The sequence below is a fragment of the Oncorhynchus mykiss genome, chromosome 10, assembly GCF_057628025.1.
Source record: "Oncorhynchus mykiss isolate SJ-2025 chromosome 10, ASM5762802v1, whole genome shotgun sequence".
NCBI classification, from domain to species: domain Eukaryota; kingdom Metazoa; phylum Chordata; class Actinopteri; order Salmoniformes; family Salmonidae; genus Oncorhynchus; species Oncorhynchus mykiss.
In genome coordinates, this window is record NC_143031.1 from 23187756 (window position 1) to 23213732 (window position 25977).

At 41.5% G+C, this 25977-nt stretch overlaps 1 protein-coding gene across 1 annotated transcript in view; it reads right to left on the bottom strand.

The window, feature by feature from the left end:
• The window catches only part of LOC110533520 (roundabout homolog 2), a 140164-nt gene extending 118122 nt beyond the window's left edge, over nucleotides 1–22042 (bottom strand). Inside the window, exon 1 of the mRNA XM_090186156.1 lies at nucleotides 21402–22042. Coding sequence (XP_090042282.1) covers nucleotides 21402–21465 — 64 coding nt within the window. The 5' untranslated portion in view covers nucleotides 21466–22042. The remainder of the gene's footprint in view (nucleotides 1–21401) is intronic.
• Between the last annotated feature and the right edge of the window lie 3935 nt (nucleotides 22043–25977).

A 25977-nucleotide genomic window follows, 5' to 3' on the forward strand; every position in this document is an offset into this window, starting at 1 on the left:
AATAGAGTGCTTAGTACCAGGCCATTAGCAACGTCATTAGCAAGTTGGGTACTACCAACGCATGTCCAGAGTGTATAAGAGGATATTACGGTGACTCAACAGTCACATTGAATTTGACTGCGGTCATGACTCATGACTGCTGGTGTGGCGTAATACTGTCACCGCTACAGCCCCTGTCCAAAGGCAGAAAGATGTGCAATGGTTTGGGTTTCCTTAACTGACCTGAGGAGCATTTGAAGTGCAATGTAGGCTACTGCAATGTGGGCTATGGTCCCGTGTAGCTCAGTTGGTAGAGCATGGCGCTTGCAATGCCAGGCTTGTGGGTTAGATTCCCACGGGAGAAAAGTATGAAAAAAAGGAATGAAAATGTATGCACACTACTGTAAGTTGCTCTGCTCTGCTACTCAATGTACTGCAACAGAGTGTTGAGCTGCTTTGTCTTCAATTGTTATTAGAATGCTTTAACGTTACATACTGGCAGTTGTGTGATTACATATGAGTTGTTCGGCTATGGGTGTATTGACCAGATACTGTGTGTGTGGAAGTACAGATGTTAATCAAATCATTCCGAAATGTGTGGTCATGCTATGGTTGCTGCTAACGTAGGCCGTCATTGTAAATAATAATTTGTTCTTAACTGACTTGCCTAGTTAAATAAAGGTAAAAAAAAAAACATTTTATTACTTTTTTTTTTAAACATACAAATAGCCTAGTGAGAAGAACATGCTATATACAATATTGTCATGCCCACTAAGACTCCACAGCAAGCTATCGTGACTGATTAACAGCAAAGGATGAGAGTACATTTGAGTATTACATGTTCGTCGGGTAAGCCTCAAAATGACAGGGACAAATGCTAAACTACTGCTGATGCTAAACTAATAAACTGATGCACGATCAGCATCAGCAAGAAACATCAGGACTGTGTCAATGTTATTAGAGTGAATACGCATAAATGCACAGTCACAAGAAAAAAATACTTTATTCCAAATCTTAGACAGACCTTTCTTAGCTGGAGAGTAGATCTAAGTCTAAGTCTAAGAGAGAGAGAGAGAGAGAGTATTTTCCCATCACTACAACAATGTATATAGACATAATACGACATTTGAAATGTCTTTATTCTTTTGGAACTTGTGTGAGTGTAATATTTACTTGTAACTTTTTATTGTTTATTTCACTTTTGTTTATCCATTTCACATCCATTTCATATTTCCTATGCCAATAAAGCAAATTGAATTGAGAGAGAGAGAGAAAGTAACACAATGGCCTTAGTACGGGAACATAGTCTTGTTCAGACTTCAAATATCATTCTATACTGGAGAATGAAAAACTGCTGTGAGGTGCGTTTTTCTCTTCTTCACATTAGCGAGTGGATTGGTTTGACCTTGTCATCTGAAAAAAGAGACGGTACCAGCATCCATAGTGGATTCCATCTCCATGCCATCTCCCTCCACTATTTATTTCACAATGTCTATCCTGGTGGGCTTTTACCCGCTAAGCAGATTGATCAACTTCTCTGGGGAAGTTAACTCAATCTGCACATCACCCAACTCCCACAAATCACTTAAGTACTCACTTGACTGACATTCTGATGAAAGACGGGCCGAGGGGGACAAATAATTTGCACAGGGCTAACATTGTTCAAAATTTAAAATAGACACTAGCAATTTAGCGCAACTTCTCACAAACGGAACAAAGATCATATTAAACCTTTTCTTTGTGTTTTCTAGTAGTCAAAATATAATTCAATAATGGATAAACACTATTTTTACCACACAAATTCACCACATCAACTAAAATGTGGTCCATGGAGGCATTTGGCAATTCTATCTTGGTTTGACCTGGGAAAAAAGTTCAATTTCAAATCGTCATGACAACAGGCTCAACCCCCCCTAAGACGTTAGAGGTCAATTGAATAATTGTCTTCTTCATTCAAGCACATGAGAAAGCCTTGAGGTCAACACTCACCAACGTACAGAAGACTAATTGATACAGCTAGCTTGCTAAACATCCCCCCACACAACTAGCTAGCTTGCTAACCACCCCCCCACATACCTCCAAAGTACTCTCATGGCAGTTATGACACGAGGTAAAGTATGTGAGAAGACCCTGCTTTCATCTCCCTGCGGGGCAAACCTGAGCATAAAACACTGATGACATCTTAGCTGAGTCGGAGTCAGACATTTTGACACCGTGAAAAATCTCTTTAATTTCCACCTGAGGAACTTGAGATTTAATCAGGCATGGGCTGCCTATCAGAACATAGCACCTCAAATCCTTATCACACTGTGAGTCTAAAAAGAGAAGATTAATCCATGCACTGGCTTACCATTTGAAATCACAGCTAAGTCAACCCCCTGCTTCAACTAAGCCCCGCTTCCCCGCAACTCTCAAATAAAACTTCTGACTTCAAGTCTCCACGGCTGGAAGGAGCCATTCACATTGTAATTCCAGTACAGTGGCTACTATAGAAGTGACCGCCATATGAGAGTTTAAAGGGGGTTATCAACATGAGGTATTAGGACAAGAGGAGAGGCATGAGGGGAAAGAGAAAGAGAAAACCACCAACATTCTTATTCCTCCCTCATCTGCAATTCTTTTTACCAGACTGCCCTCCCCTCCCTCTACACTGAAGTTTGTTTTTTTACAGCAGCCCTCCTCCACCTCCTCCTCTTCTCTTTCGCCAAAGCCTGGGAATTTATTTGCAAATGGGCAATCCTTTCCCTATGTTAAATTGGGAGAGGGAAGGGGGCGGAGAGTGGGTGCTTTCTATCCAACCGCCTACTCTTTGACCCGGGGTACAACAAAAAGGGGTCTTCAAGATTGAGCTTCTGTTGGTTGTGAGTGACTAAATAAGCCAGGGTCAACTCTGGAAAGGAAATTGCTCTGGTGTTTCCTTCTCCCTTCTCGCTCTTGGGGCTAGAGGGTTTCATGACCGGAGGCTCTCTCGCTGTCTTTGAGAGAGGAGTTAAGGGGTCTGCATGCTTCCCACCCGAAACAGTTCAAAACAGTTTGTGCATATTATTATGAAAACATTTTGTGACGTTATGTTTGTTTTGGTCTAAAGCAAGGGTTGTTCGTGCACACATTTTTTCTTGAGGCGAAGTCGGTAGCCGAAGTATACTCCCCTTTGTTGGTCATTGGTCAACAGTAGGGTTTCTTCAATGAAGTGTTTGTTTTCATTCAGTGATAGACAACTCAGTTTTCATGCCAACATTTGCGCTTGAGAAATACTGCACCAAACATCTTACTTAGATGTAAAATTGTGTGACTAAGATCTCTTCAGCAAAAAAATAAAAAATTAACCTCTTGAACCCCTGGGGGCAGTATTTCATTTTTGGATGAAAAATGTTCTCGTTTTAAACAAGATATTTTGTCACGAAAAGATGCTCGACTATGCATATAATTGACAGCTTTGGAAAGAAAACACTCTGACGTTTCCAAAACTGCAAAGATATTGTCTGTGAGTGGCACAGAACTAATGCTACAGGCGAAACCAAGATGAAATTTCATACAGGAAGTGAGCCAGATTTTGAATGCGCTGTGTTCCAATGTCTCCTTATATGGCTGTGAATGCGCAAGGAATGAGCCTACACCCCAAGGAGTCTGCAGCATTGTGACGTATTTGTAGGCATATCATTGGAAAATTGACCATAAGAGACTACATTTACCAGGTGTCCGCTCAGTGTCCTCTCCAGGTGCGTGCATTTTTCCATTTTGTTCAGAGGAGAAACCAAACTGCCACGAGTGATTTATCATCGAATAGATATGTGAAAAACACCTTGAGGATTGATTCTAAACAACGTTTGCCATGTTTCTGTCGATATTATCGAGTTAATTTGGAAAAAAGTTAGCCAAACGTGAAGAAACAAAACGGAGCGATTTCTCCTACACAAATAATATTTTTGGAAAAACTGAACATTTGCTATCTAACTGAGAGTCTCCTCATTGAAAACATCTGAAGTTCTTCAAAGGTAATTGATTTTATTTGAATGCTTTTCTTGTTTTTGTGAAAATGTTGCCTACTGAATGCTAGGCTTAATGCTATGCTAGCTATCAATACTCTTACACAAATGCTTGTGTAGCTATGGTTGAAAAGCATTTTTTGAAAATCTGAGATGACAGTGTTGTTAACAAAAGGCTAAGCTTGGGAGCCAATATATTTATTTCATTTCATTTGCGATTTTCATGAATAGTTAACGTTGCATTATGGTAATGAGCTTGAGGCTATAATTACGCTCCCGGATACGGGATTGTTCGTCGCAACAGGTTTTAACTGACAGATTTCTTGAGTTATCTTAGATTACTTCTGACTATTTTGAGGAAGTGTACGCCTTGATTCGGTCTTATGTACCAACATTTGAAAAAGTGTTTTTTACATTGGATAAAAGCAGAGACACAAAATGATATATCATACACTGCATTTGAGGAACACATTTTGAAAAAATGGACCCATTCGTTCACACCCTCTTAAGCTTTAGCCCCACCCATCTCTTTAAGGGTTGATCTGAGCGTTCTGTCCTAACAGCAGTCAAGCACCAAAGCTAACTGGCCAATGTTGGATAGCTTGCTATCTACTTCCAGACACAAATGAGAGAACAGATCACTGACCATTTTACTCACCCTAGCAGAACTGGTTAGGCTGTTTTTATGTTATCCAGCGCGTTGGTGACTGCAACTGTGCTGCTGGCAACAATTTACGGGGCGAATTTACTATTTACTATCTTGTCTATCAACAGCTGTCCCAGTGACATTCTATTGAAATGGTTACTTGCATAGTGGAGTCTTTCGTCAAGACATAGGTAAACAATGAACCATAACCTGCATGAATCTGCAGGTAGCTAACCAACCAGGTTCAATATTAGCTAGCTAACATTAGGCTATAGCTAGCAAAGCAAATGGCTCTGAGATACGAATAATAAGATCATACACGTAATGTTAGCTAGTGAGCTAACAGTACACTTGAAATGAAAACAACTTTGTCAAAATTAGAAATGTGTAATATCTGAAAATGTAGCTAGCAAGACTAGTTTACCGTATACATAATTTGACCTCACGTCTTGCTGACAGTGCATATTGGTGGTTGGGGTATTTAATTTATTTTGTAATTATAAAAATAAGCTGTTACCATGTTCTAACATATGCATTCTGTTTCAAAGTTGTAACAAATGCACTAAAATTGATTGAACACTTGAACTTATATATATTGTTTTTGTTTTTACATATAGCCTACAGTAACATAAACTAAGGCAAATACTATTGTGTTATTTGAACAACATAAAAAATCGTATTCTAAACATGACCAAATTATCATTTTTGCGATAGCAAATATTACATGTATTAATTACATTGTTAGAATGTTGCAGTAAGAATGACTGCTCACTAGCTTGAAGGGGGGTCCCACGAGGCTCAGCTTTCTAGTATTAAGGAGAAAACACATTGCACCTAATGACGGTCTACTGTTCATCTGCTGTTCGATCACAGAGACATGTAGAATCGGTTTGCACTTGGTTTGCAAATTACCTGCACTCTGTTCAGAGGTGCTAAGTACTCTCGGACGGCAAGCACTTTAGAAGCCTCAAATGCAGAGAGCTTGCCTACGAATTGGAGTGGGTAAGTGATATTGAACAGCAAGAATCTGAATGTAGGCATACGTTTAAGATGTACAATATACCACAACCCCATCCATGAATTAAACTCATCATCCTTTTTCTAGGGCTTTATTGGTTCAAGTTATTCAAGAAACAGCAACATCTATCATGTTGGACACCAGAGGCCACATCCTTGGCAAGGGTCACTGCCTAAAATCCATTTTTTTTTAATTGTGATTGTGTTGAATTGTGTTTGTGAAATAAACACAATTCAGTACAGAAATTAGTAGAAGTGAAAGATGTTACCCCAAGGGGGCTCAACTTACCCTATCCTTATTCTCAATTTACCCCATACCTGGGCTAAGTTGTGGGACCACTTTGTTTTCAGTAATGTTTACATGAATTCTGATTATATCCTGAAATATACGTAGACAGCTTTGTTAGAAATAATACTATATTTTCCTTGAAGTAGTGATGCTGAATGTAAAAAGAAAAAATGGGTCAACATGCCCCACTCTCCCCTACTAACACTGTCAATTGTACATGAGAGAGGGAAAGGAGGAGGAGGATGGGGAGAATAGAGAGTGGAATCATAAGCGAGATATTGATTCTTCATGTGCTGAGTTTTCCAGGGGTTGTCACTTTGCATGAAGGCTACGGCGATGCACAAGCCACCCTCAAGTCTTACCTCTGCTTAACTCTTTCTACATTTGATCCCACTGAAAATTAATTCAGAGAGATGCTCACAAATATTTTCTTCTTTCTTTATAATCATTAACCAAACAACAGCGACATCTGGAAAACAACTTTGCAACCGATCACGTTTCACAAAGAGCTGTCTGTTTCAGACTACAGGCAGTAATTTTACATAGCGTAGAGGCAGGGGTGTAAAAGGCAGATCACTAATAAATTGTTGGTGAGTGCAACAGTGGAGCCCCTGCTTAGCTGTATCATATCACTGGGGCGTGTGAGACTGTATCCCAGAGTGAGTTCCTGGTTTGGGGGTTCCACTGAGACCAGCCCACCACCACAGCTGGGGGAGATAGCAGCAGTTTACACACAGTGGCACAGTCTCAGCATTCTTCTGGATTAGAGACCCCACCGGAACTGAAGACACAGACATACACGTGTGCACACACAAACTGCCCCTAACTCATATCCTGTCTGACCCACAGACCCCACATATCACCACAGAAGAGGAAAGGGGCCCAAAGTGAACTTGGTGGATATTATCAAGGCAAATATTGAATGGTGTAGTAGGGGGGATATCAAATGTCTGGCTGCAGAGCCTGTTCCTGCTATCCGCAGCAGATTAAGTCAGGCTAACATCCCTATGCTCAGTCAGAGGCCTAGCCTCTCTTTGTGCATATGGCGCTTAACGCCTGCCTGAACAACAAAAGAATAAAGGTAACAAGGCAAAGTATGCAACATAGCTAGTTTTAAACTCACTCTGCAAAATTCACATTAGAGATGTACTCAAACAACCAGCGGAGGAATTCTATGTGGAGAAAGATCTTCCCTTCTAGTCTGAACCTACTTCTCAATACCTCTCCCATATTGACATTCCTATTTGAGACGACAGGAATATTCAGTGGAAATCTGACAGGAACTTATCCTAATGACAGATGCCAAAGTCAAGGAATCGATGACAGCAGCTGACAAATTATCCCCTACACTGACAGGAAACCAGTCACCTTGAGAAACGGAGGACGGTAAATTATGAATCATCAAACGATTGCCTGAGCCTTTCGAAGTGCTCAAGTCTGCAATGTCTGGCACCTGAGAAATACCAAATGGTCTCCCTGCCAATTTGTAGAATTCTGCCAGCTGCTACGGGTGACAATTAGACTTCGGGAGGGCGCACACTTTTACTACGCATATCATTTTGGTTGTTGACAGTCAATTTGAAAATTTAGCTGCACTTTTGTGGAACCACTACCTGAGCTGATTCAAAGCTGCGTGACAGGGAGACAAGTCCTTCAATGAATAGACACTTTTTCGCAAGTAAATTGTCTCATCTAATGAAAACCAAATCTCTGTTATTAGACTTCAGAGGATGGCTAAGGGGGAAGAGAGAAACAGAAGTTTCACTCCATCTCCAATCCACTTTACCATATGCCATATATGTATTATTTATTTGTAACATTTTCATCTGACCTTCACCAGAATGCTGAGCAATTATAACTGTCCACTGAATACTATGCTGTTAATGGAAATGGAACTAAGATAAAGCTACTACCAGTACAACATACTGTTGTTGGCAAGTAAGACTAGCTAGGAGTCTATTCCCTAATAGTAGTAGTAGTAGTAGTAGTAGTAATAGAGTGACAGGAGATAGAAAGTATGAGTTTAGTTAAATGACAAAGTCAACAGTGGAGGTGAGGAAGTGTGTCTGTGCTCAGAGTCATTAGACTGAGATCTCCTGATGGGAGTGTACACATGGCAGTGGGCCAATGCTGTTTGAAGTGCCATTCAGAGGGGTCTAAGTTGGCAACTAGTTTACTTAGCGGGGAACTATCCAAATACAGCACCATATAAGAAGACCATGATTAGGTTGTATTTATTTGCACCAAAGAAAACAAATGTAAGACAAAACAGAACAGATAAAAAAAATGATAAAAAAAACAGTGTGCAGGTGAGGTTGAAACCCAAAAGGGCTTATATTTATTAATTTATTTATTTTTCACCTTTATTTAAACAGGTAGGCTAGTTGAGAACAAGTTCTCATTTACAACTGCGACCTGGCCAAGAATAAAGCAAAGCAGTTCGACACATACAACAACACAGAGTTGCACATGGAATAAACAAAACATACAGTCAATAATACAGTTGATGAAAATCTATATACAGTGTGTGCAAATGAGGTAAGATAAGAGAGGTAAGGGAATAAATAGGCCATGTTGGCAAAGTAATTACAATATATCAATTAGACACTGTAGTGATTGATGGGCAGAAGATGAATGTGCAAGTAGAGATATTGGGGTGCAAAGGAGCAAAATAAACAACTAAATACAGTATGGGGATGAGGTAGTTGGATGGGCTATTTGCAGGTGGGATATGTACAGGTGCATTGATCTGTGAGCTGCTCTGACAGCTGGTGCTTAAAGCTAGTGAGGGAGATATGAATCTCCAGCTTCAGTGATTTTTGCAGTTCGTTCCAGTCATTGGCAGCAGAGAATTGGAAGGAAAGGCGGCCAAAGGAGGAATCGGCTTTGGGGGTGACGAGTGAGATACCTGCTGGAGCGCATGCTACGGGTGGGCGTTGCTACGGTGACCAGTGAGCTGAGATAAGGCGGGGCTTTACCTAGCAGAGACTTGTAGATGACCTGGAGTCAGTGGGTTTGGCGATGAGTATGAAGCGAGGGCCAGCCAACGAGAGAGTACAGGTCATAGTAGTGGGTATTATATGGGGTTTTGGTGACAAAACGGATGGCATTGTGATAGACTGCATCCAATTTGTTGAATAGAGTGTTGGAAGCTATTTTGTAAATGATATCGCCGAAGTCGAGGATCGGTAGGATGGTCAGTTTTACAAGGGTATGTTTGGCAGCATGAGTGAAGGATGCTTTGTTGCGAAATAGGAAGCCGATTCTAGATTTAATTTTGGATTTGAAATGCTTAATGTGAGTCTGGAAGGAGAGTTTACAGTCTAACCAGACACCTAGGTATTTGTAGTTGTCCACATATTGTAAGTCAGAACCGTCCAGAGTAGTGATGCTGGACAGGCAGACAGGTGCGGACAGGGACCAGTTGAAGAGCATGCATTTAGTTTTACTTGAATTTAAGAGCAGTTGGAGGCCACGTAAGGAGAATTGTATGGCATTGAAGCTCGTCTGGAGGTTAGTTAAAAACCTCTTTATCCTACCCCCTCCTTTTTCGAACATTCTGTTAAAAATCGCGCAACATTTCAGCATCCTGCTACTCATGCCAGGAATATAGTATATGCATATGATTAGTATGTGTGGATAGAAAACACTCTGAAGTTTCTAAAACTGGTTAAATCACGGCTGTGACTATAACAGAGCGTGTGTTTCATCGAAAAGCGCAAGAAAAACTGGTCACTGAAATCTGAAAAAAGTATCCATGCGCCCCTTTCATGGATTATTTAAAGGAAACCAAATTTAATATGGAGACGGATGCAATTCCTACAGCCAAAAACGTCATTTTCATTTACAAAAATCCGTTGAGACATTACCAATAGATCCGTGATTCCATCCAGCCTACCTCAATCGATTTTGGAAGATTGAAAAATGGACACTTTTCTTTTGTAGCTGCTATTGAATACAGATCGCCCAGTGATCAATTTGATCGCTTATTAACGTTTACAAATACCTAAAGTTGGGTTATAAAAGTAGGTTGAAGTGTTTTGTCAAAGAATATAGGCAATTTATATAATTTTTAAACATGACGTTGCGTGTTGGAAGAGAGCTTTTTTCGTGATGCAGACAGGCTATACAAATGGATATTTTGGGCATTCATGGACGGATTTAATCGTGAAAAAGACCAATTTGTGATGTTTATGGGACATATAGGAGTGCCAACAAAGAATATCATCAAAGGTAATGAATGTTTTATATTTTATTTCTGCGTTTTTGTGTAGCGCCGGCTACGCTAATTATTTTGTTTACGTCGCCTTCAGGCATTTTGGGGTGTTGCATGCTATCAGATAATAGCTTCTCATGCTTTCGCCGAAAAGCATTTTAAAAATCTGACTTGTTGGCTAGATTCACAACGAGTGTAGCTTTAATTCAATACCCTGCATGTATATTTTAATGAATGTTTGAGTTTTAACGAGTACATTTAGCATTTAGCGCATTTGCATTTCCAGGTGCCTACTTGAGACGTCTGCGTCTCAAGTAGGAGCAAGAAGTTAACACAGTATCCAAAGAAGGGCCAAAAGTATTCAGAATGGTGTCGTCTGTGTAGAGGTGGATTAGAGAATAACCAGCAGCAAGAGCGACATCATTGATGTATACAGAAAAGAGTCGGCCCGAGAATTGAACCCTGTGGCATCCCCATAGAGACTGACAGAGGTCCGGACAACAGGCCCTCCAATTTGACACACTGAACTCTATCAGAGAAGTAGTTGGTGAACCAGGCGAGACAGTCATTTGAGAAACCAAGGCTGTTTAGTCTACCGAAAAGAATGTGGTGATTGACAGAGTCGAAAGCCTTGGCCAGGTCGATGAAGACAGCTGCACGGTAATGTCTCTTATCGATGGCGGTTATGATATCGTTTAGGACCTTTAGCGTGGCTGAGGTGCACCCATGACCAGCTCTGAAACCAGATTGCATAGCGGATAACGTACAGTGGGATTCGAAATGGACGTTAATCTGTTTGTTAACTTGGCTTTCGAAGACCTTAGAAAGGCAGGGTAAAATAGATATAGGTCTGTAGCAGTTTGGGTAGAGTGTCTCCCCCTTTGAAGAGGGGGATGATCGCGGCAGCTTTCCAATGTTTGGGAATCTCAGACGACACAAAAGAGAGGTTGAACAGGCTAGTAATAGAGGTGGCAACAATTTTGGCAGATCATTTTAGAAAGAGAGGGTCCAGATTGTCTAGCCCGGCTGATTTGTAGGGGTCCAGATTTTGCAGCTCTTTCAGAACATCAGCTATCTGGATTTGGGTGAAGGAGAAATGGTGGAGGCCTTGGCGAGTTGCTGTGGGGGGTGCCGGGCAGTTGACCGGGGTAGGGGTAGCCAGGTGGAAAGCATGGCCGGCCGTAGAAAAATGCTTATTGAAATTCTCAATTATAGTGGATTTATCAGTGGTGACAGTGTTTCCTAGCCTCAGTGCAGTGGGCAGCTGAAAACCTTATTCTCCATGGACTTTACAGTGTCTCGGAACTTTTTTGAGTATGTCCTGCAGAATGCAAATTTCTGTTTGAAAATGCTAGCCTTAGCTTTCCTAACTGCCTGTGTATATTGGTTCCTAACTTCCCTGAAAAGTTGCATATCACGGGGGCTATACGATGCTAGTGCAGTACACTACAGGAGGTTTTTGTGCTGGTCAAGGGCAGACAGGTCTGGAGTGAACCAAGGGTTATATCTGTTCCTGGTGCTACATCTTTTGAATGGAGCATGTTTATTTAATATGGTGAGGAAGGCACTTTTAAAGAATAACCAGGCATCCTCTACTGGCGGGATGAGGTCAATATCATTCCAGGATACCCCGGCCAGGTCGATTAGCAAGGCCTGCTTGCGGAAGTGTTTTAGAGAGTGATGAGGGGTGTTCATTTGACCGCAGATCCATTACAGATGCAGGCAATTTTATTTTTTATTTATTTAACTAGGCAAGTCAGTTAAGAACAAATTCTTATTTTCAATGATGGCCTAGGAACAGTGGGTTAACTGCCTGTTCAGGGGCAGAACAACAGATTTGTACCTCGTCAGCTCAGGGATTTGAACTTGCAACCTTCCAGCTATTAGTCCAACGCTCTCACCACTATGCTACCCTGCCACAATGAGGCAGTGATCGTTGAGATCTTGGTTGAAAATAGCAGAGGTGTATTTGGAGGGCGAGTTGGTTAGGATGATATCTATGAGGGTGCCCGTGTTTACGTATTTGGGGTTGTACCTGGTAGGTTCATTGATAATTTGTGTGAGATTAGAAGGATGTCTCATCTCAGGATGGTAAATTGGTGGTTGAAGATATCCCTCTAGTGGTGTGGGGGCTGTGCTTTGGCAAAGTGGGTGGGGTTATATCCTTCCTGTTTGGCCCTGTCCAGGGGTGTCCTCGGATGGGGCCACAGTGTCTCCTGACCCCTCCTGTCTCAGCCTCCAGTATTTATGCTGCAGTAGTTTATGTGTCGGGGGCTAGGGTCAGTTTGTTATATCTGCAGTACTTCTCCTGTGCTATTCGGTGTCCTGTGTGAATTTAAGTGTGCTCTCTCTAATTCTCTCTTTCTTTCTCTCTCTCGGAGGACCTGAGCCCTAGGACCATGCCTCAGGACTACCTGACATGATGACTCCTTGCTGTCCCCAGTCCACCTGGCCGTGCTGCTGCTCCAGTTTCAACTGTTCTGCCTTATTATTATTGGACCATGCTGGTCATTTATGAACATTTGAACATCTTGGCCATGTTTTGTTATAATCTCCACCCGGCACAGCCAGAAGAGGACTGGCCACCCCGCATAGCCTGGTTCCTCTCTAGGTTTCTTCCTAGGTTTTGGCCTTTCTAGGGAGTTTTTCCTAGCCACCCTGCTTCTACACCTGCATTGCTTGCTGTTTGGGGTTTTAGGCTGGGTTTCTGTACAGCACTTTGAGATATCAGCTGATGTACGAAGGGCTATATAAATAAATTTGATTTGATTTGATTATAGGATGGCCGGGGTGTTAAGCATGTGCCAGTTTAGGTCACCTAGCAGCACGAGCTCTGAAGATAGATGGGGGGCAATCAATTCACATATGGTGTCCAGGGCACAGCTGGGGGCAGAGGGTGGTCTTTAGCAAGCAACAACGGTGAGAGACTTGTTTCTGGAAATGCCCTTGTTTCTGGAAATTTTTTAAAGTAGAAGCTCGAATTGTTTAGGTAGTAACACATAACTCTGCAGGCTATCTCTGCAGTAGATTGCAACACCGCCCCCTTCGGCAGTTCTATCTTGGCAGAAAATGTTATAGTTAGGGATGGAAATTTCTGGGTTTTTGGTGGTCTTACTAAGCCAGGATTCAGACAATGCTAAGACATCTGGGTTGGCAGAGTATGCTAAAGCAGTGAATAAAACAAACTTAAGGAGAAGGTTTCTAATGTTAACATGCATGAAACCAAGGCTTTTACGGTTACAGAAGTCAACAAATGAGAGCATCTGGGGAATAGGAGTGGAGCTAGGCACTGCAGGTCCTGGATTAACCTCTACATCACCAGAGGAACAGAGGAGAAGTACGATAAGGGTACGGCTAAAGGCTATTAGAACTGGTCGTCTAGTACGTTCGAAACAGAGAGTAAAAGGAGCAGATTTCTGGACACGATAGAATAGATTCAAGGCATAATGTACAGACAAAGGTATGGTAGGATGTGTGTACATTGGATGTAAACCTAGGCATTGAGTAATGATGAGAAAGATATTGTCTCTAGAGACGTTTAAACCAGGTGATATCACTGCATACGTGAGAAGTAGAACTAAATGGTTGGTTAAGGCATATTGAGCAGGGCTAGAGGCTGTACAGTGAAATAAGACAACAATCACTAACCAGGACAGTAATGGACAAGGCATATTGATATTAGGGAGAGGCATGCATAGCCGAGTGATCATAGGGGTCCAGTGAGTGGTTGGGCTGGTTGGAGACACGGCGATTCAGACCGCTAGCAGAAGGGCCTTAGAGAGACGTCGTGTCGGAGGAAAGTCTGTTTTAGCCTCCTCGTGTGGTGACGTCGATAGACCCGTCGTGATGGATTAGTAGGGTTCCGAGTAGCAGAGGGGTCCAAGTCCAATTGACAAAATAGGTATAGTAGCACAAGAAATTGGCCTATGGATCTATTCAGCTAACAGTCCAATATGCTCTAGACAGCTAGCGGGCCGTGGCTAGCAGGCTAACGATGGGAATTCAGGGGACGTCACAACGGAGGGGCCTGTTGGAAAAAAAACCTTGGGCAGATTACGTCGGTAGACCTGTTGTGATGGATATGCAGAGCTTCATTTAGTAAAAGGGGCCCAGGCCAATTGGCAAAATAGGTATAATGGCCCGAGAAATTGGCCGATGGGCCTGTTAGCTAACAGTCTGATATGCTTTAGACAGCTAGCAGACCGCGGCAGGCAGGCATCGGGCATTCAGGGGACATCGCGACATAGGAGCCAGTTGAGTACCCCCTCGAGCAGAAGGATCTGCGGGGTTCCATGCCCCGTACCTTCAGTAGAAGGGGTTCGGGTATTGCAACCCATTAATGGCTGATGGGCCTCTTCAGCTAGTGGGGAGATGGGCCTAGAATGGGCTAGCTCCAGGCAAATTGGTGCTTGCTTTGGGACAGAGACTTTAGCCAGGAATAGTCACTCGGGTTGCAGCTAGCTAGCTGCGATGATCCAGGTGAAAAGTTTCAGAGCTTGCCGTAGGAATCCGGGGAAATGGAGAGAAAATAGGTCCAGTATGCTCTGGTTTGACTCGCGTCGTACTGGCAAGAGCCTTCCGAGCTTAAAGTTAGCTGATGACCGCTAGCAGTGGATTAGCTGACTGCTGACTACTAGCTAGTAGCTAGTGAGATGGCAAGCTTCTGTTGGGGGATTCCGGGCCCGGAGTAAATAAAAATACTTTACAAAAAAACAGATCCACACCACATTGGGTGAGGCAGGTTGCAGGAGAATATTTTGAAGTTGAGGTTTAGAAAAATATATAAAAAGATGTATACAGTGGGGCAAAAAAGTATATAGTCAGCCACCAATTGTGCAAGTTCTCCCACTTAAAAAGATGAGAGAGGCCTGTAATTTTCATCATAGGTACACTTCAACTATGACAGACAAAATTAGAAAAAAAAACAGAAAATCACATTGTAAGAATTTTAATGAATTTATTTGCAAATTATGGTGGAAAATAATGGTCACCTACAAACAAGATTTCTGGCTCTCACAGACCTGTAACTTCTTCTTTAAGAGGCTCCTCTGTCCTTCACTCATTACCTGTATTAATGGCACCTGTTTGAACTTGTTATCAGTATAAAAGACATCTGTCCACAACCTCAAACAGTCACACTCCAAACTCCACTATGGCCAAGACCAAAGAGCTGTCAAAGGACACCAGAAACAAAATTGTAGACCTGCACCAGGCTGGGAAGACTGAATCTGCAATAGGTAAGCAGCTTGGTTTGAAGAAATCAACTGTGGGAGCAATTATTAGGAAATGGAAGACATAGACCACTGATAAGACCACTGATAATCTCCCTCGATCTGGGGCTCCACGCAAGATCTCACCCCGTGGGGTCAAAACGATCACAAGAGGTCAAAATGATCACAAGAACGGTGAGCAAAAATCCCAGAACCACATGGAGGGACCTAGTGAATGACCTGCAGAGAGCTGGGACCAAAGTAACAAAGCCTACCATCAGTAACACACTACGCCGCCAGGGACTCAAATCCTGCAGTGCCAGACGTGTCCCCCTGCTTAAGCCAGTACATGTCCAGGCCCGTCTGAAGTTTGCTAGAGAGCATTTGGATGATTGGGAGAATGTCATATGGTTAGATGAAACCAAAATATGACTTTTTGGTAAAAACTCAACTCGTCGTGTTTGGAGGACAAAGAATGCTGAGTTGCATCCAAAGAACACCATACCTACTGTGAAGCATGGGGGTGGAAACATCATGCTTTGGGGCTGTTTTTCTGCAAAGGGACCAGGACGACTGATCCGTGTAAAGGAAAGAATGAATGGGGCCATGTATTGTGAGATTTTGAGTGAAAACCATCAGCAAGGGCATTGAAGATGCATGACAATGATCCCAAACACACCGCCCGGGCAACGAAGGAGTGGCTTCGTAAGAAGCATTTCAAGGTCCTGGAGTGTTCTATCCTGTCTCCAGATCTCAACCCCATAGAAAATCTTTGGAGGGAGTTGAAAGTCCGTGTTGCCCAGCAACAGCCCCAAAACATCAATGCTCTAGAGGAGATCTGCATGAAGGAATGGGCCAAAATACCAGCAACAGTGTGTGAAAACCTTGTGAAGACTTACAGAAAACGTTTGACCTCTGTCATTGCCAACAAAGGGTATTGAGATAAACTTTTGTTATTGACCAAATACTTATTTTCCACCATAATTTGAAAATAAATTCATTAAAAATTCTACAATGTGATTTTCTGGATTTTTTTCCTTCTCATTTTGTCTGTCATAGTTTAAGAGTACCTATGATGACAATTATAGGCCTCTCTCATCTTTTTAATAGGGAGAACTTGCACAATTGGTGGCTGACTAAATACTTTTTTGCCCCACTGTACATGGGACGAGGACAAGACGAAGGACAAAGACGTCTGACAGCTACGCCATCTTGGAATAATAATATGAAAACCATGACACGAAAACCAATATACAAATATACTGTAAGTTAAAAAAAAGTTTGTTCAAACTACTTTTGTAATACAACTTTAGGTATTTTTAAACGTTAATAATCAATCAAATTGTAGACGGGTCTTTCTGTGTACAATACAGAAAACAAACCAGCGCCACTTTTCACATCTTGCGCAACTCACAAAAGTGTACCCAGTTCCTAGTTGGCCTACTTATTCATTGCACAAAGGAATAACCTCAACCAAATTCCAAAGACTGGTGACATCCAGTGGAAGCGGTAGGAACTGAAAACAGGTTCCTAAGAAATATGGGGAAAAATTGCATTGGTTATGTGTTTCAAAATTCCAGTAAAATTCCCTGGTTTTCCAGAAATAGATGAATGTGTATTCACAAACACATAACAGAAGGATCGCAGATATTGCTTTAATGTTGGATTAACACAGCAATAGCAGGGAAAACATCCTATTTACTTTGCCATTTCATGCAAAGAAAACTATTAATTTGCAGTTCAATCATTTCAACCGGTATCTATGAAATTGAAAACACTTTGAGAGCCTCCGCAGACAAAACGTGGAGGGGTGAGACTTCCAGAGTTTGAAATGTCTTCTTCCTCAGCCTACATCACGCTGTTCTGCATATAACTAACTACATAGTCCTCAAGTAGCAGAAGTTTAACGGAATATGCAGAAAATGTTGTTGACAGCTTGTGTTGACAGTGACAAGATAAAAATACATTCTATTAATTATATTCCTATGCCGACAGCAACAGGACATAGAAATACAATGCATAGAATATCCTTTATGGTAAAACTGAAAAAAAATACAGAGAAACACAAAGCCGTAACAGTCATACATTGTCACTTCTGCTCTCTTTTTTTCCTCTCTTTCTCTGTCCATTTTAGTGCGTGACCAGCGCTAGGGGTCAGCGTCCACGCAACGTTTTATCAATGTCTATACAACCACTGGACTACTGGAACTAATGCCCCCGGCCATTAAGCCGTCTGCGACTTGGGGCCACGGCCCAGGGGCCCGTCAGATTTATGCCACGCTGGTATTGTTGAGGGCCCTGTGGCCCCTTTTCACTTCGGACAGCCGTGCTGGAACTCTTCAAAGTCTGGAGAGAGATGTTGTCAGCAGTCACTGTTAAAAAAATGTCCCCTGTGGTTTGGTTTGTTTCTTTTGATGACCGGATGAACTGGATACCTCCAGCCCTATCTGGCAGTGGCAAACAGGTTAGGGTGCCTCTTTTTAGCCCTCGGAATAAGAATGTGTCCGACCTTCAAATTACTTTGTCCCTCTTGATGGGTATTTTAGTGTGCGCTTATGATAACGGACTTTGGCTGATGACAAATAGCAGACACATGAGGAATATCATGATCGTCTTTAATAGTGAGTGATTTAGATTTTGAACCTGTCTTTATGCTTGGTTAGCTGAGTCACGCCATGGGTGATGGATCAACTCTACAGCTCATGCCAACGCTTCCCAAGATATCGACAGTTTGTTTGATCTGCATGATAACAGACGAAGATAGGAGCGATGAGGGGGACTGCTAGTGTGTCAAATCAAATCACATTGTATGTCACATGCGCAAAATACAAAAGGTGTAAGTAGACCTTACTGTGAAATGCTTACTTGCAAGCCCTTAACCAACAACGCAGTTCTCAGAAAAATAAAAGTTAAGAAAATATTTACTAAATAAACTAAAGTAAAAAAAGAAAGTAACACAATAAAATAACAATAAGGAGGTTATATGCAGGGGTCCCGGTACCAAGGCAATGTGTTGGGGTACAAATTAGTCAAGGTCATTTAGATAATATGTACAGTACATGTAGGTAGGGATAAAGTGACTATGAATAGATAATTAACAACGAGTAGCAGCAGCGTAAAAAAAAGCAGGGTCATTGCAAATAATCCAGGTAGCCATTTGATGAACTGTTCAGCAGTCTAATGGCTTGGGGGTATAAGCTGTAAAGGAGCCTTTTGGACTTGAAGCTCCGGTACCACTTGCCGTGCGGGATCAGAGAGAACAGTCTGACTAGGGTGGCTGGAGACCATTTTTGGGGCCTTCCTCTGACACTGCCTGGCATAGATGTCCTGGATGGAAGGAAGCTTGGCCCCAGTGATGACCTGGGCCGTACGCACTACCTTCTCGCACTACCCTGTGTGTGTGTGTGTGTGTGTGTGTGTGTGTGTGTGTGTGTGTGTGTGTGTGTGTGTGTGTGTTATCTGAGAGGCAACAGAGAGCAAGGGGCACAAAATATGTGAGGATGGCTGGGGGGCGGTTCTAGTTGGAGAATGTTGCATTTTTCAAACACCTGAAACAGCTTTTCTTTTTCCTGCAATCTACAGCCTTAATCATTATACTTATTTCTATGTAAGAAAAAAAGAAAAAAAAGTATTTGTCTGCATATTTTTTTTATTTTTTTTATTTTACCTTTATTTAACCAGGTAGGCAAGTTGAGATATCTAAGCATACATCTTGAGCTGTCTGTTTACTCCTGACTTGGGTAAAAGATTGAAAGGAATGTGAGTTTTATTCAGTACGTTTAGTCATGTCTTGCTTTTCTAAAGTCTACCAACCTTGCCAGCAGCATGCCAGCTAAGATGCCAGCTAGTTATGAGGTTGGGAGATTGAGAACCTATCTGGGCTAGCTAAAGCCAACTTCATAAAATTGCTAGGTGGCTAGTACTATTACAGAGAAACAACAAAAGCAAAAATATAATATGAATAATCTGAGGGGCACGTGCCCTGCCCTATGGGCATGACACCTCTGATAGAGAGGGTTCTGACTGTGTCTTACCTAACGTTCTCCCTCTGTCTTCTCTCTGCCTGTTTGTCTGTCTGTCTCTCTGGTGTGTCTCGCTGTCTGTACATCTTTTTAGATCTTATCAAAGTGACGATTTTAGATCAGAACCCAGATGATTAAGGTGTCTGGTGTCCTCACTTGGGGATGCAGCTCTCTGTCTACTGTATGTTTTATGGGCTGGTGGCAGTCAGACGTCTTAGACAGTGTTTACAACAGACAAACAGGAAAAGCCTGGTCTATGGTAGCCTAGTGAGGGATCCCTGTTACCCATCAAACGTCTCCATTATTCACGTCACCGTTTAGGAAATGACTCACTGAGTAATGGTGATGACAGAGAGATGCATAGCTTAGCTAGTGGTTTCTATTGTAGCTGCACGCACTCTAGACCAATAACATAAGCCATTTTCCACCCAGGCCTGTTCTGGGATGTGTGTACTGTAATTACGTTAAAGGTTTCATCCTGGCTTTTTGGCCTCATTAAAGGCCTGTTTGGGGACAGTCATGAGAAAACTGACAGCTGTTCTGAGGCCACTTTCCAGTGACTTTAAAAGGAGCTGAGCAAACACATGGCCCTCTCCCATTCGGTCATTCAGGAGACTGAAAACAGGGTTGACAAACTAGCAACTGGGTTGATTGAACGTCACCTTACTGACAAACTGAAGCCAGACCTTGAAACTCAACCCTGGCCCCCATTTAAGGCTCTTATCAGGTGTGAAAAAGTAATGGGCGATAGCAGGATGGACCTTCACCGCATAGCGGGAATGGTTGGTGGAGACTTTTTGTTGAAAGGTGATATGCACAGTGGAAAACAGCTTGCATCTTAACATGGACACATAGGATAAAAATAATATTTGGACTTAGAGAGGAAAATCTGGTGGGAAATGACATTGATTCGATTTGAGGTTATGGGAACATTGAATTAGGAAGATTTGACAAAGCTGTGAACGATTGTGCATTCAATGTAGCCTTGTGGCCGCATTGGAGCATCTAGAGTCATTGAAGGAGTGCTTTCGCAGATGTTGTCACGGTCTGGGTTCATAGCCTATGTTTACAGCCTCGTAAAAGCCAGCTCAGCAGTATAGGGCAGGGTCCCAGACACAATGCTGTCGGAAAATGACAAAATCCCAGTAATTCCTGTTAAATTGGCACCATACGACCGGGAATCCTCCCTGTGGCCATAGGACATGCAGTGGGGATAGCGAGTTATGGTAACTTAGTTGTATTAATCAACAGGCTGAGTTCCCTTGAGAACAATCCACCTTCTGTTACAAAACTCAGTGAAACTTCAAATAAGAAATGATACTGTGATTGGGACACACTGTTACTATCTCTATTACTTACAACTGCAACATTCAGCTGTTCGAATTCGGGCCCCATCTCCTCTCATTAGTTATTCAAGAATATAGATATTGAAGACACAGTCACAACAGAGGTCAACATGTTGCCAAGGTCCCCATGCCATCCATTTTTCCTCTCTTAAACTCGTTTGCATAATTTAAGTGGTGTCGAACCCAGTGGCATCACTGAATAGTTATTTCTGTGATTGCTCAAGCTTTGTCAAGGTGGCCTCAAAGACCTAAGCATTTCTCCCCTCACGGATATCTTTTCCTCATTTTAAAAGGTACACTGATATATTTTCCTCATTTTAGGTACAGCCAGTAGTCTGCGTTTAGCTGAGAAACGGATGCGCATCAAAGGGCATTGTTTATAATGTCGTAATCAACTTTCTCAATTGTCAATGTTTTGAGCAAAATACACCAATTTGTCATATTATCTTCTTATTCAAGATCACTCCATAATATTTTTTTACTCGGCCTATACCGAGAGGATTGTAAGTGAATGCGCGTCTGTCACAGAAGGCTTGCGCGCAAAAATAAACCTCACATTTAATTTAATTGGTTAATGGGCCGAGAGTGTCACCAAAAACAAATGCATCACAACGGATAACAAATTTATAGTCAAACACATTGAGCATAAAATATAAGAAATAGTAGAATTGTATCATGCATTGAACTTACCAAAAACCAAACCAATAAGCACAATAAAAACCAATAGGGTATCCAACGTGAGGCGAAACTCCATTACCCTCTGGTGTATGATAAAGTTGTCTTCAAAGGTATCCCCCCAAAAATCTCAATTATCCAAATGTGGGTATGGTCGGTCAAGTCTACAGAAGTGGCATCCGACAACTTTGGAAAGTCAGCCCCACATGTTCGGACAATTTCCACCACCTAACCACTCGCAGCATTACAACTGATTAAAAAAGCCTACATAAGACATTCTGAAGAATTCGTTCTTTTCGGCTTCTACTTATATCATGTATTCCTCTGATAATGTCCTGCAACAGGCGCGGAAGGATGGCAAAATTACGCGTCTGGATATGGTCGGCCTTAGAATATGTGCTATTTTCTTAGTTTTCTCTGTCACTGTCACCGTATTGTTGATGGGAATTTTTCGTAACTCCGTCCCTCTGTATTGAGAGTCAACTTCCTCATCAAAAAGCTATTCTTCTGATAGAGTATGTGCAGCTTAATTCTTGATAGAGACTTTCATCCTTTCTCTGTGTCTCCCATTTCCTCCTCACTCTTGAATGAACAGAAGTCCTGTTATCTGCAAAAACGCTCTCCTGGCTAAAGCCCACCCCCTAGCTCCTGTGTATAGTAGTCGAAACGGTGAACACTTAAAGAGACCGTGAATAAATATTTTTTGTATAACTTTTTTTAGAACTGACCAAAATTACACATAAATTGCACACACCATGTTGCGCATTTCGAGACTGTAGGTATAATTACGCCAATGCCTTTACTTCAATCTACATTTATATAACAAATACATGTTTCAATAAATAGACCAAATAGTTGTATAAGAAAATTCAGTGTATACAAATCAATCAGGTATGGGAAATAAAAACCTTAAAACTTTTCCATGACCCAACCAGACTTGAAAGCAAGTCTAAGAAGCTGTATATCTGTTCTATGTGAACTATTTCTATGCTTCCCGTTCTACATTTCACTTTCTTTTACTTTCAGTTTTGTATACCAGCTTCAAACAGCTAGAAATACAGCGGTTTAGATGGTGCAATGATTCTCTACACAATGACTGCTTGTTTTGTCACATAAACTGAAATTAGGTGAACTATTAAAATTTTAGCAACCAAGAAATGGCAGAGTAATTTCTGCATATTGCACCTTTAAAATATGGTTTACAGATCAGTAGAACGTACTCAACTAATTTCACAAAAATAGGTCAGTTAGTGTCAGGATAATATTTTCACTTGAAATTTTAGGAATGTCATATATCAGTCAAACAATTTGTGTTAATTAATAAGGTTGTGGAGAGATTTTGTATTGCCAGTTAGAGGGTTCAAATGAGATGCTTTCAGAATGCAAGGCCTATAATCATAGTTTTCTATCTATATGGGGTATGTTGATTCAAAATATTCCCATGAAAATGCATACATTATTCAACGTGTGCATTTCATTAAGCCTGCCATAACATTTACCTTGAGATACTGGCATCAATCACGTGATCATGGAATGAATTAAAATGTAAACGTATCATATGCCTTATATGAAAAGACACACACCAGGCTTCACAATCACATTGAGTAGGCATTAGGCTGATATGATGTTATTTACACAGAGCAGGGAATAAAATAGACCATTCTAGAATCTTAACAAACCCCACCGTGCTGAGAAAATGTCACTGTACCTATCTGAACGAGGGCTGTGTCTTAACTTGATGGAATGCGAAAGGCAATATTACATGTGCTTGAACAGGGGGAAACTGCAGAGTATAAGACTCAACAGAGCAGGACATAGTAGGACCCATCAAATGCCGCAGTGGGCAATAATACGGAGTGATTTGATAGAGTGCCGCTTGGCCAAATAAATATGACTTATTGCAAAATACCCAAGTAAACGCAGTGCTTGGCATTCATAGAAATGCTTCTGGAGATGGCATTTACTGATCTGCCTGTGCATAGGGACTGCGATGTTATTGGGATTCCTTGCTATTCTGGTGTAGGCCACCATTGTAGATTTCTAAAAAAAAGTGTTTCTGTTGTAAATTCCTAACTTACAAATCCATGCATTCAAACACAATCTACACAATCTAACAACATTTAGCTTGAAATGCATCCTTCTCCTAAAGCACAACAAAACCAAGGAAAGCAACCCTAACTTTGAATACCCTTGATATCGCCCTCATGTTTCATGCATGTGCATGTTTAACTTAATTGCAAAAACTGATTCATTGAGCTCCAGTGCGTAATTGAATAAAACATGATGATGCAGTCCCTAAATACATTTCAGCTCATCTGTGACGGATGCCGCTAGTTTGGGGCCCCCATCAAACATTTGGCCAAGCTGTCAGCGAAATGGTGCAGTCAATGAATTTAGATGAATTATCCGGCATTAGATGTCGTATTATGGCTGACAGCTTGTCAACATGGTTGGATGCTGTGTCTCGGCCCTAGAGGTACTTCAGTTTTTAGCGGGTGATCTTTCTATTGCGGTGCCTCTGCTTCATTTGTCACGCCTTGCTGTTTGAAGTAAATTATCATTGTGGATTACAAATGCTAAAACGGATGAGCATGACCTTTTTGGAATATTTGACGAGACGCCTTTGGGGGTTCTCTCTCTCTCCCCTAATTTATTTTCGCCATTAGCATCCTTTTTACGGAAATTCTCCTAACCTTTTACGGAAATTCTCCTAACCTTTTATGGAAATTCTCCTAACCTTTGTCGTTAGTTCTCCTAACCACCAATTCTCCCAGTAATTCTCTCTTGTTGTTAACAGAGAAAGACGCAACAGAGAAAGACGAATAATACTATACATCCTCCAAGATGTATGATACGTTACGTCATCCAATTCGTATGATATTGTCCAACCACTATTCCATTCATAATGTATCCTAACCTAACATATATGTCATACATACCTAATCCTACAAATTGCCCTGAGATCTGGTTGAAAGTTCATTCTAGCCTTGAAAGTGTAAACTGGAAAAGATCTTCTCAGAATATTGTGAACTGTGATCAGAATGCAAATAGCTTAACTAACCTTAATTACTTTGCGCAACACAGTTATCCATGCATAATGATTGCTGGAAAGACAGACAGCGTCAACAACAACTTGGAACCGTATACATGAACCATCCATACAACCCCCAGGACATCACACAACACACATGACCATCACATGGCCCGGCTCAGAAGTGACAATATGTCTAATATGGCTAATTAATCCAATGACTGTGGACTGGGTTTCAACATGTGCCAGTGTATCATGATTTATTGCCCCAGATCAACCACTCACCATTAAAGCTGACAGCTCCAATTGGACTTTGGCCAAGCAAGTCTTTCGAGCATATAGCCCCTTGGTTGTGGCACGCCAAAGCAAGATAACATGTTATGTGGAATGTGGAAAATAGTTGTTTTGCATGACACAGCAATAATACAGAATTATTCAAATTATTGAAGTTCTGTTGCACAATCTATTTCATCTTCATTTGAGCTGTGTCTTTTTAGCCTGCAAATGTTCACCCTTTCACAAAGTGTCACGACTTCTGCCGAAGTCGCTCCTCTCCTTGTTCGGCCAGGGTTCGGTGATCGACGTCACCGACTTTCTAGCCATCGCCGCTCCGTTTTTCATATATCCATTTGTCTTTTCTTGTTTCTATACACACCTAGTTTTCATTTCCCCAATCAATCTACTTGTATTTAACCCTCTGTTTCCCATAATTTTTTGTGTGTAATTGTTTCATGTTATTGTGGTGTCTTATTACGCGCTTTACTTTTGTCATGTTCCATGTTTTGAGCGCATTTGATTTATGTAATGCTCTCGTTTTGGAACTAAAATAAAAGTGCACCTGTTTACCTCACGCTACTCTCCTGCACCTGACTTCGCCTCTTATACACCCGTTGACACAATGGGCCTCATTGTTGTATATACTGCATATCCGCCTCTGTCAAGCCTTGCCATTTCATTATTTTTTCACTGCTATCCAACAACTCAAGTGTCCACACATATTGCAGAGAAATCAAACTGTGATTGCCATGGAGACTGATGAAAAACGCTGCCTCTGAATAGTACTTGACTGCATTTCACAAACTGCTCTAAACGTTTGCTGGAAATTATGTTAAGGCCATTGAGTTAAGTATATTATATGCAAATGTCATGAGCCACTCTTCAGTGTTTCATTTTCCAAATGACCTGCCATTTTATTTATGTGTTTACTACATGACTCTGCAAGGGTAACATGTATAAAACAAATGTTTTGTTTACACCATCGCTTCATGCTGTCATATATTGAAAACTGGAAGCTTTTGCATGTGAGGGGATTCTTCCAGCTGTTTTTATAGCACCAAAAAACTGTTCATGGATTTTATGTTACTTCTGGGAAAAGGCATGTCCAAATGCTACTGCTACTGCATAAATACTACAATACAAGTTTTAATTGAGCCTACATTGGTGTGGTTTAGGACAAACACACACATACACTTAATAACCTGTATTTTAGGTGGTAACTGCACATCTATTCAACATTTCTGAGGTAAAGTTAGCATCTCTCTGTGAAGATTTTGATAATAG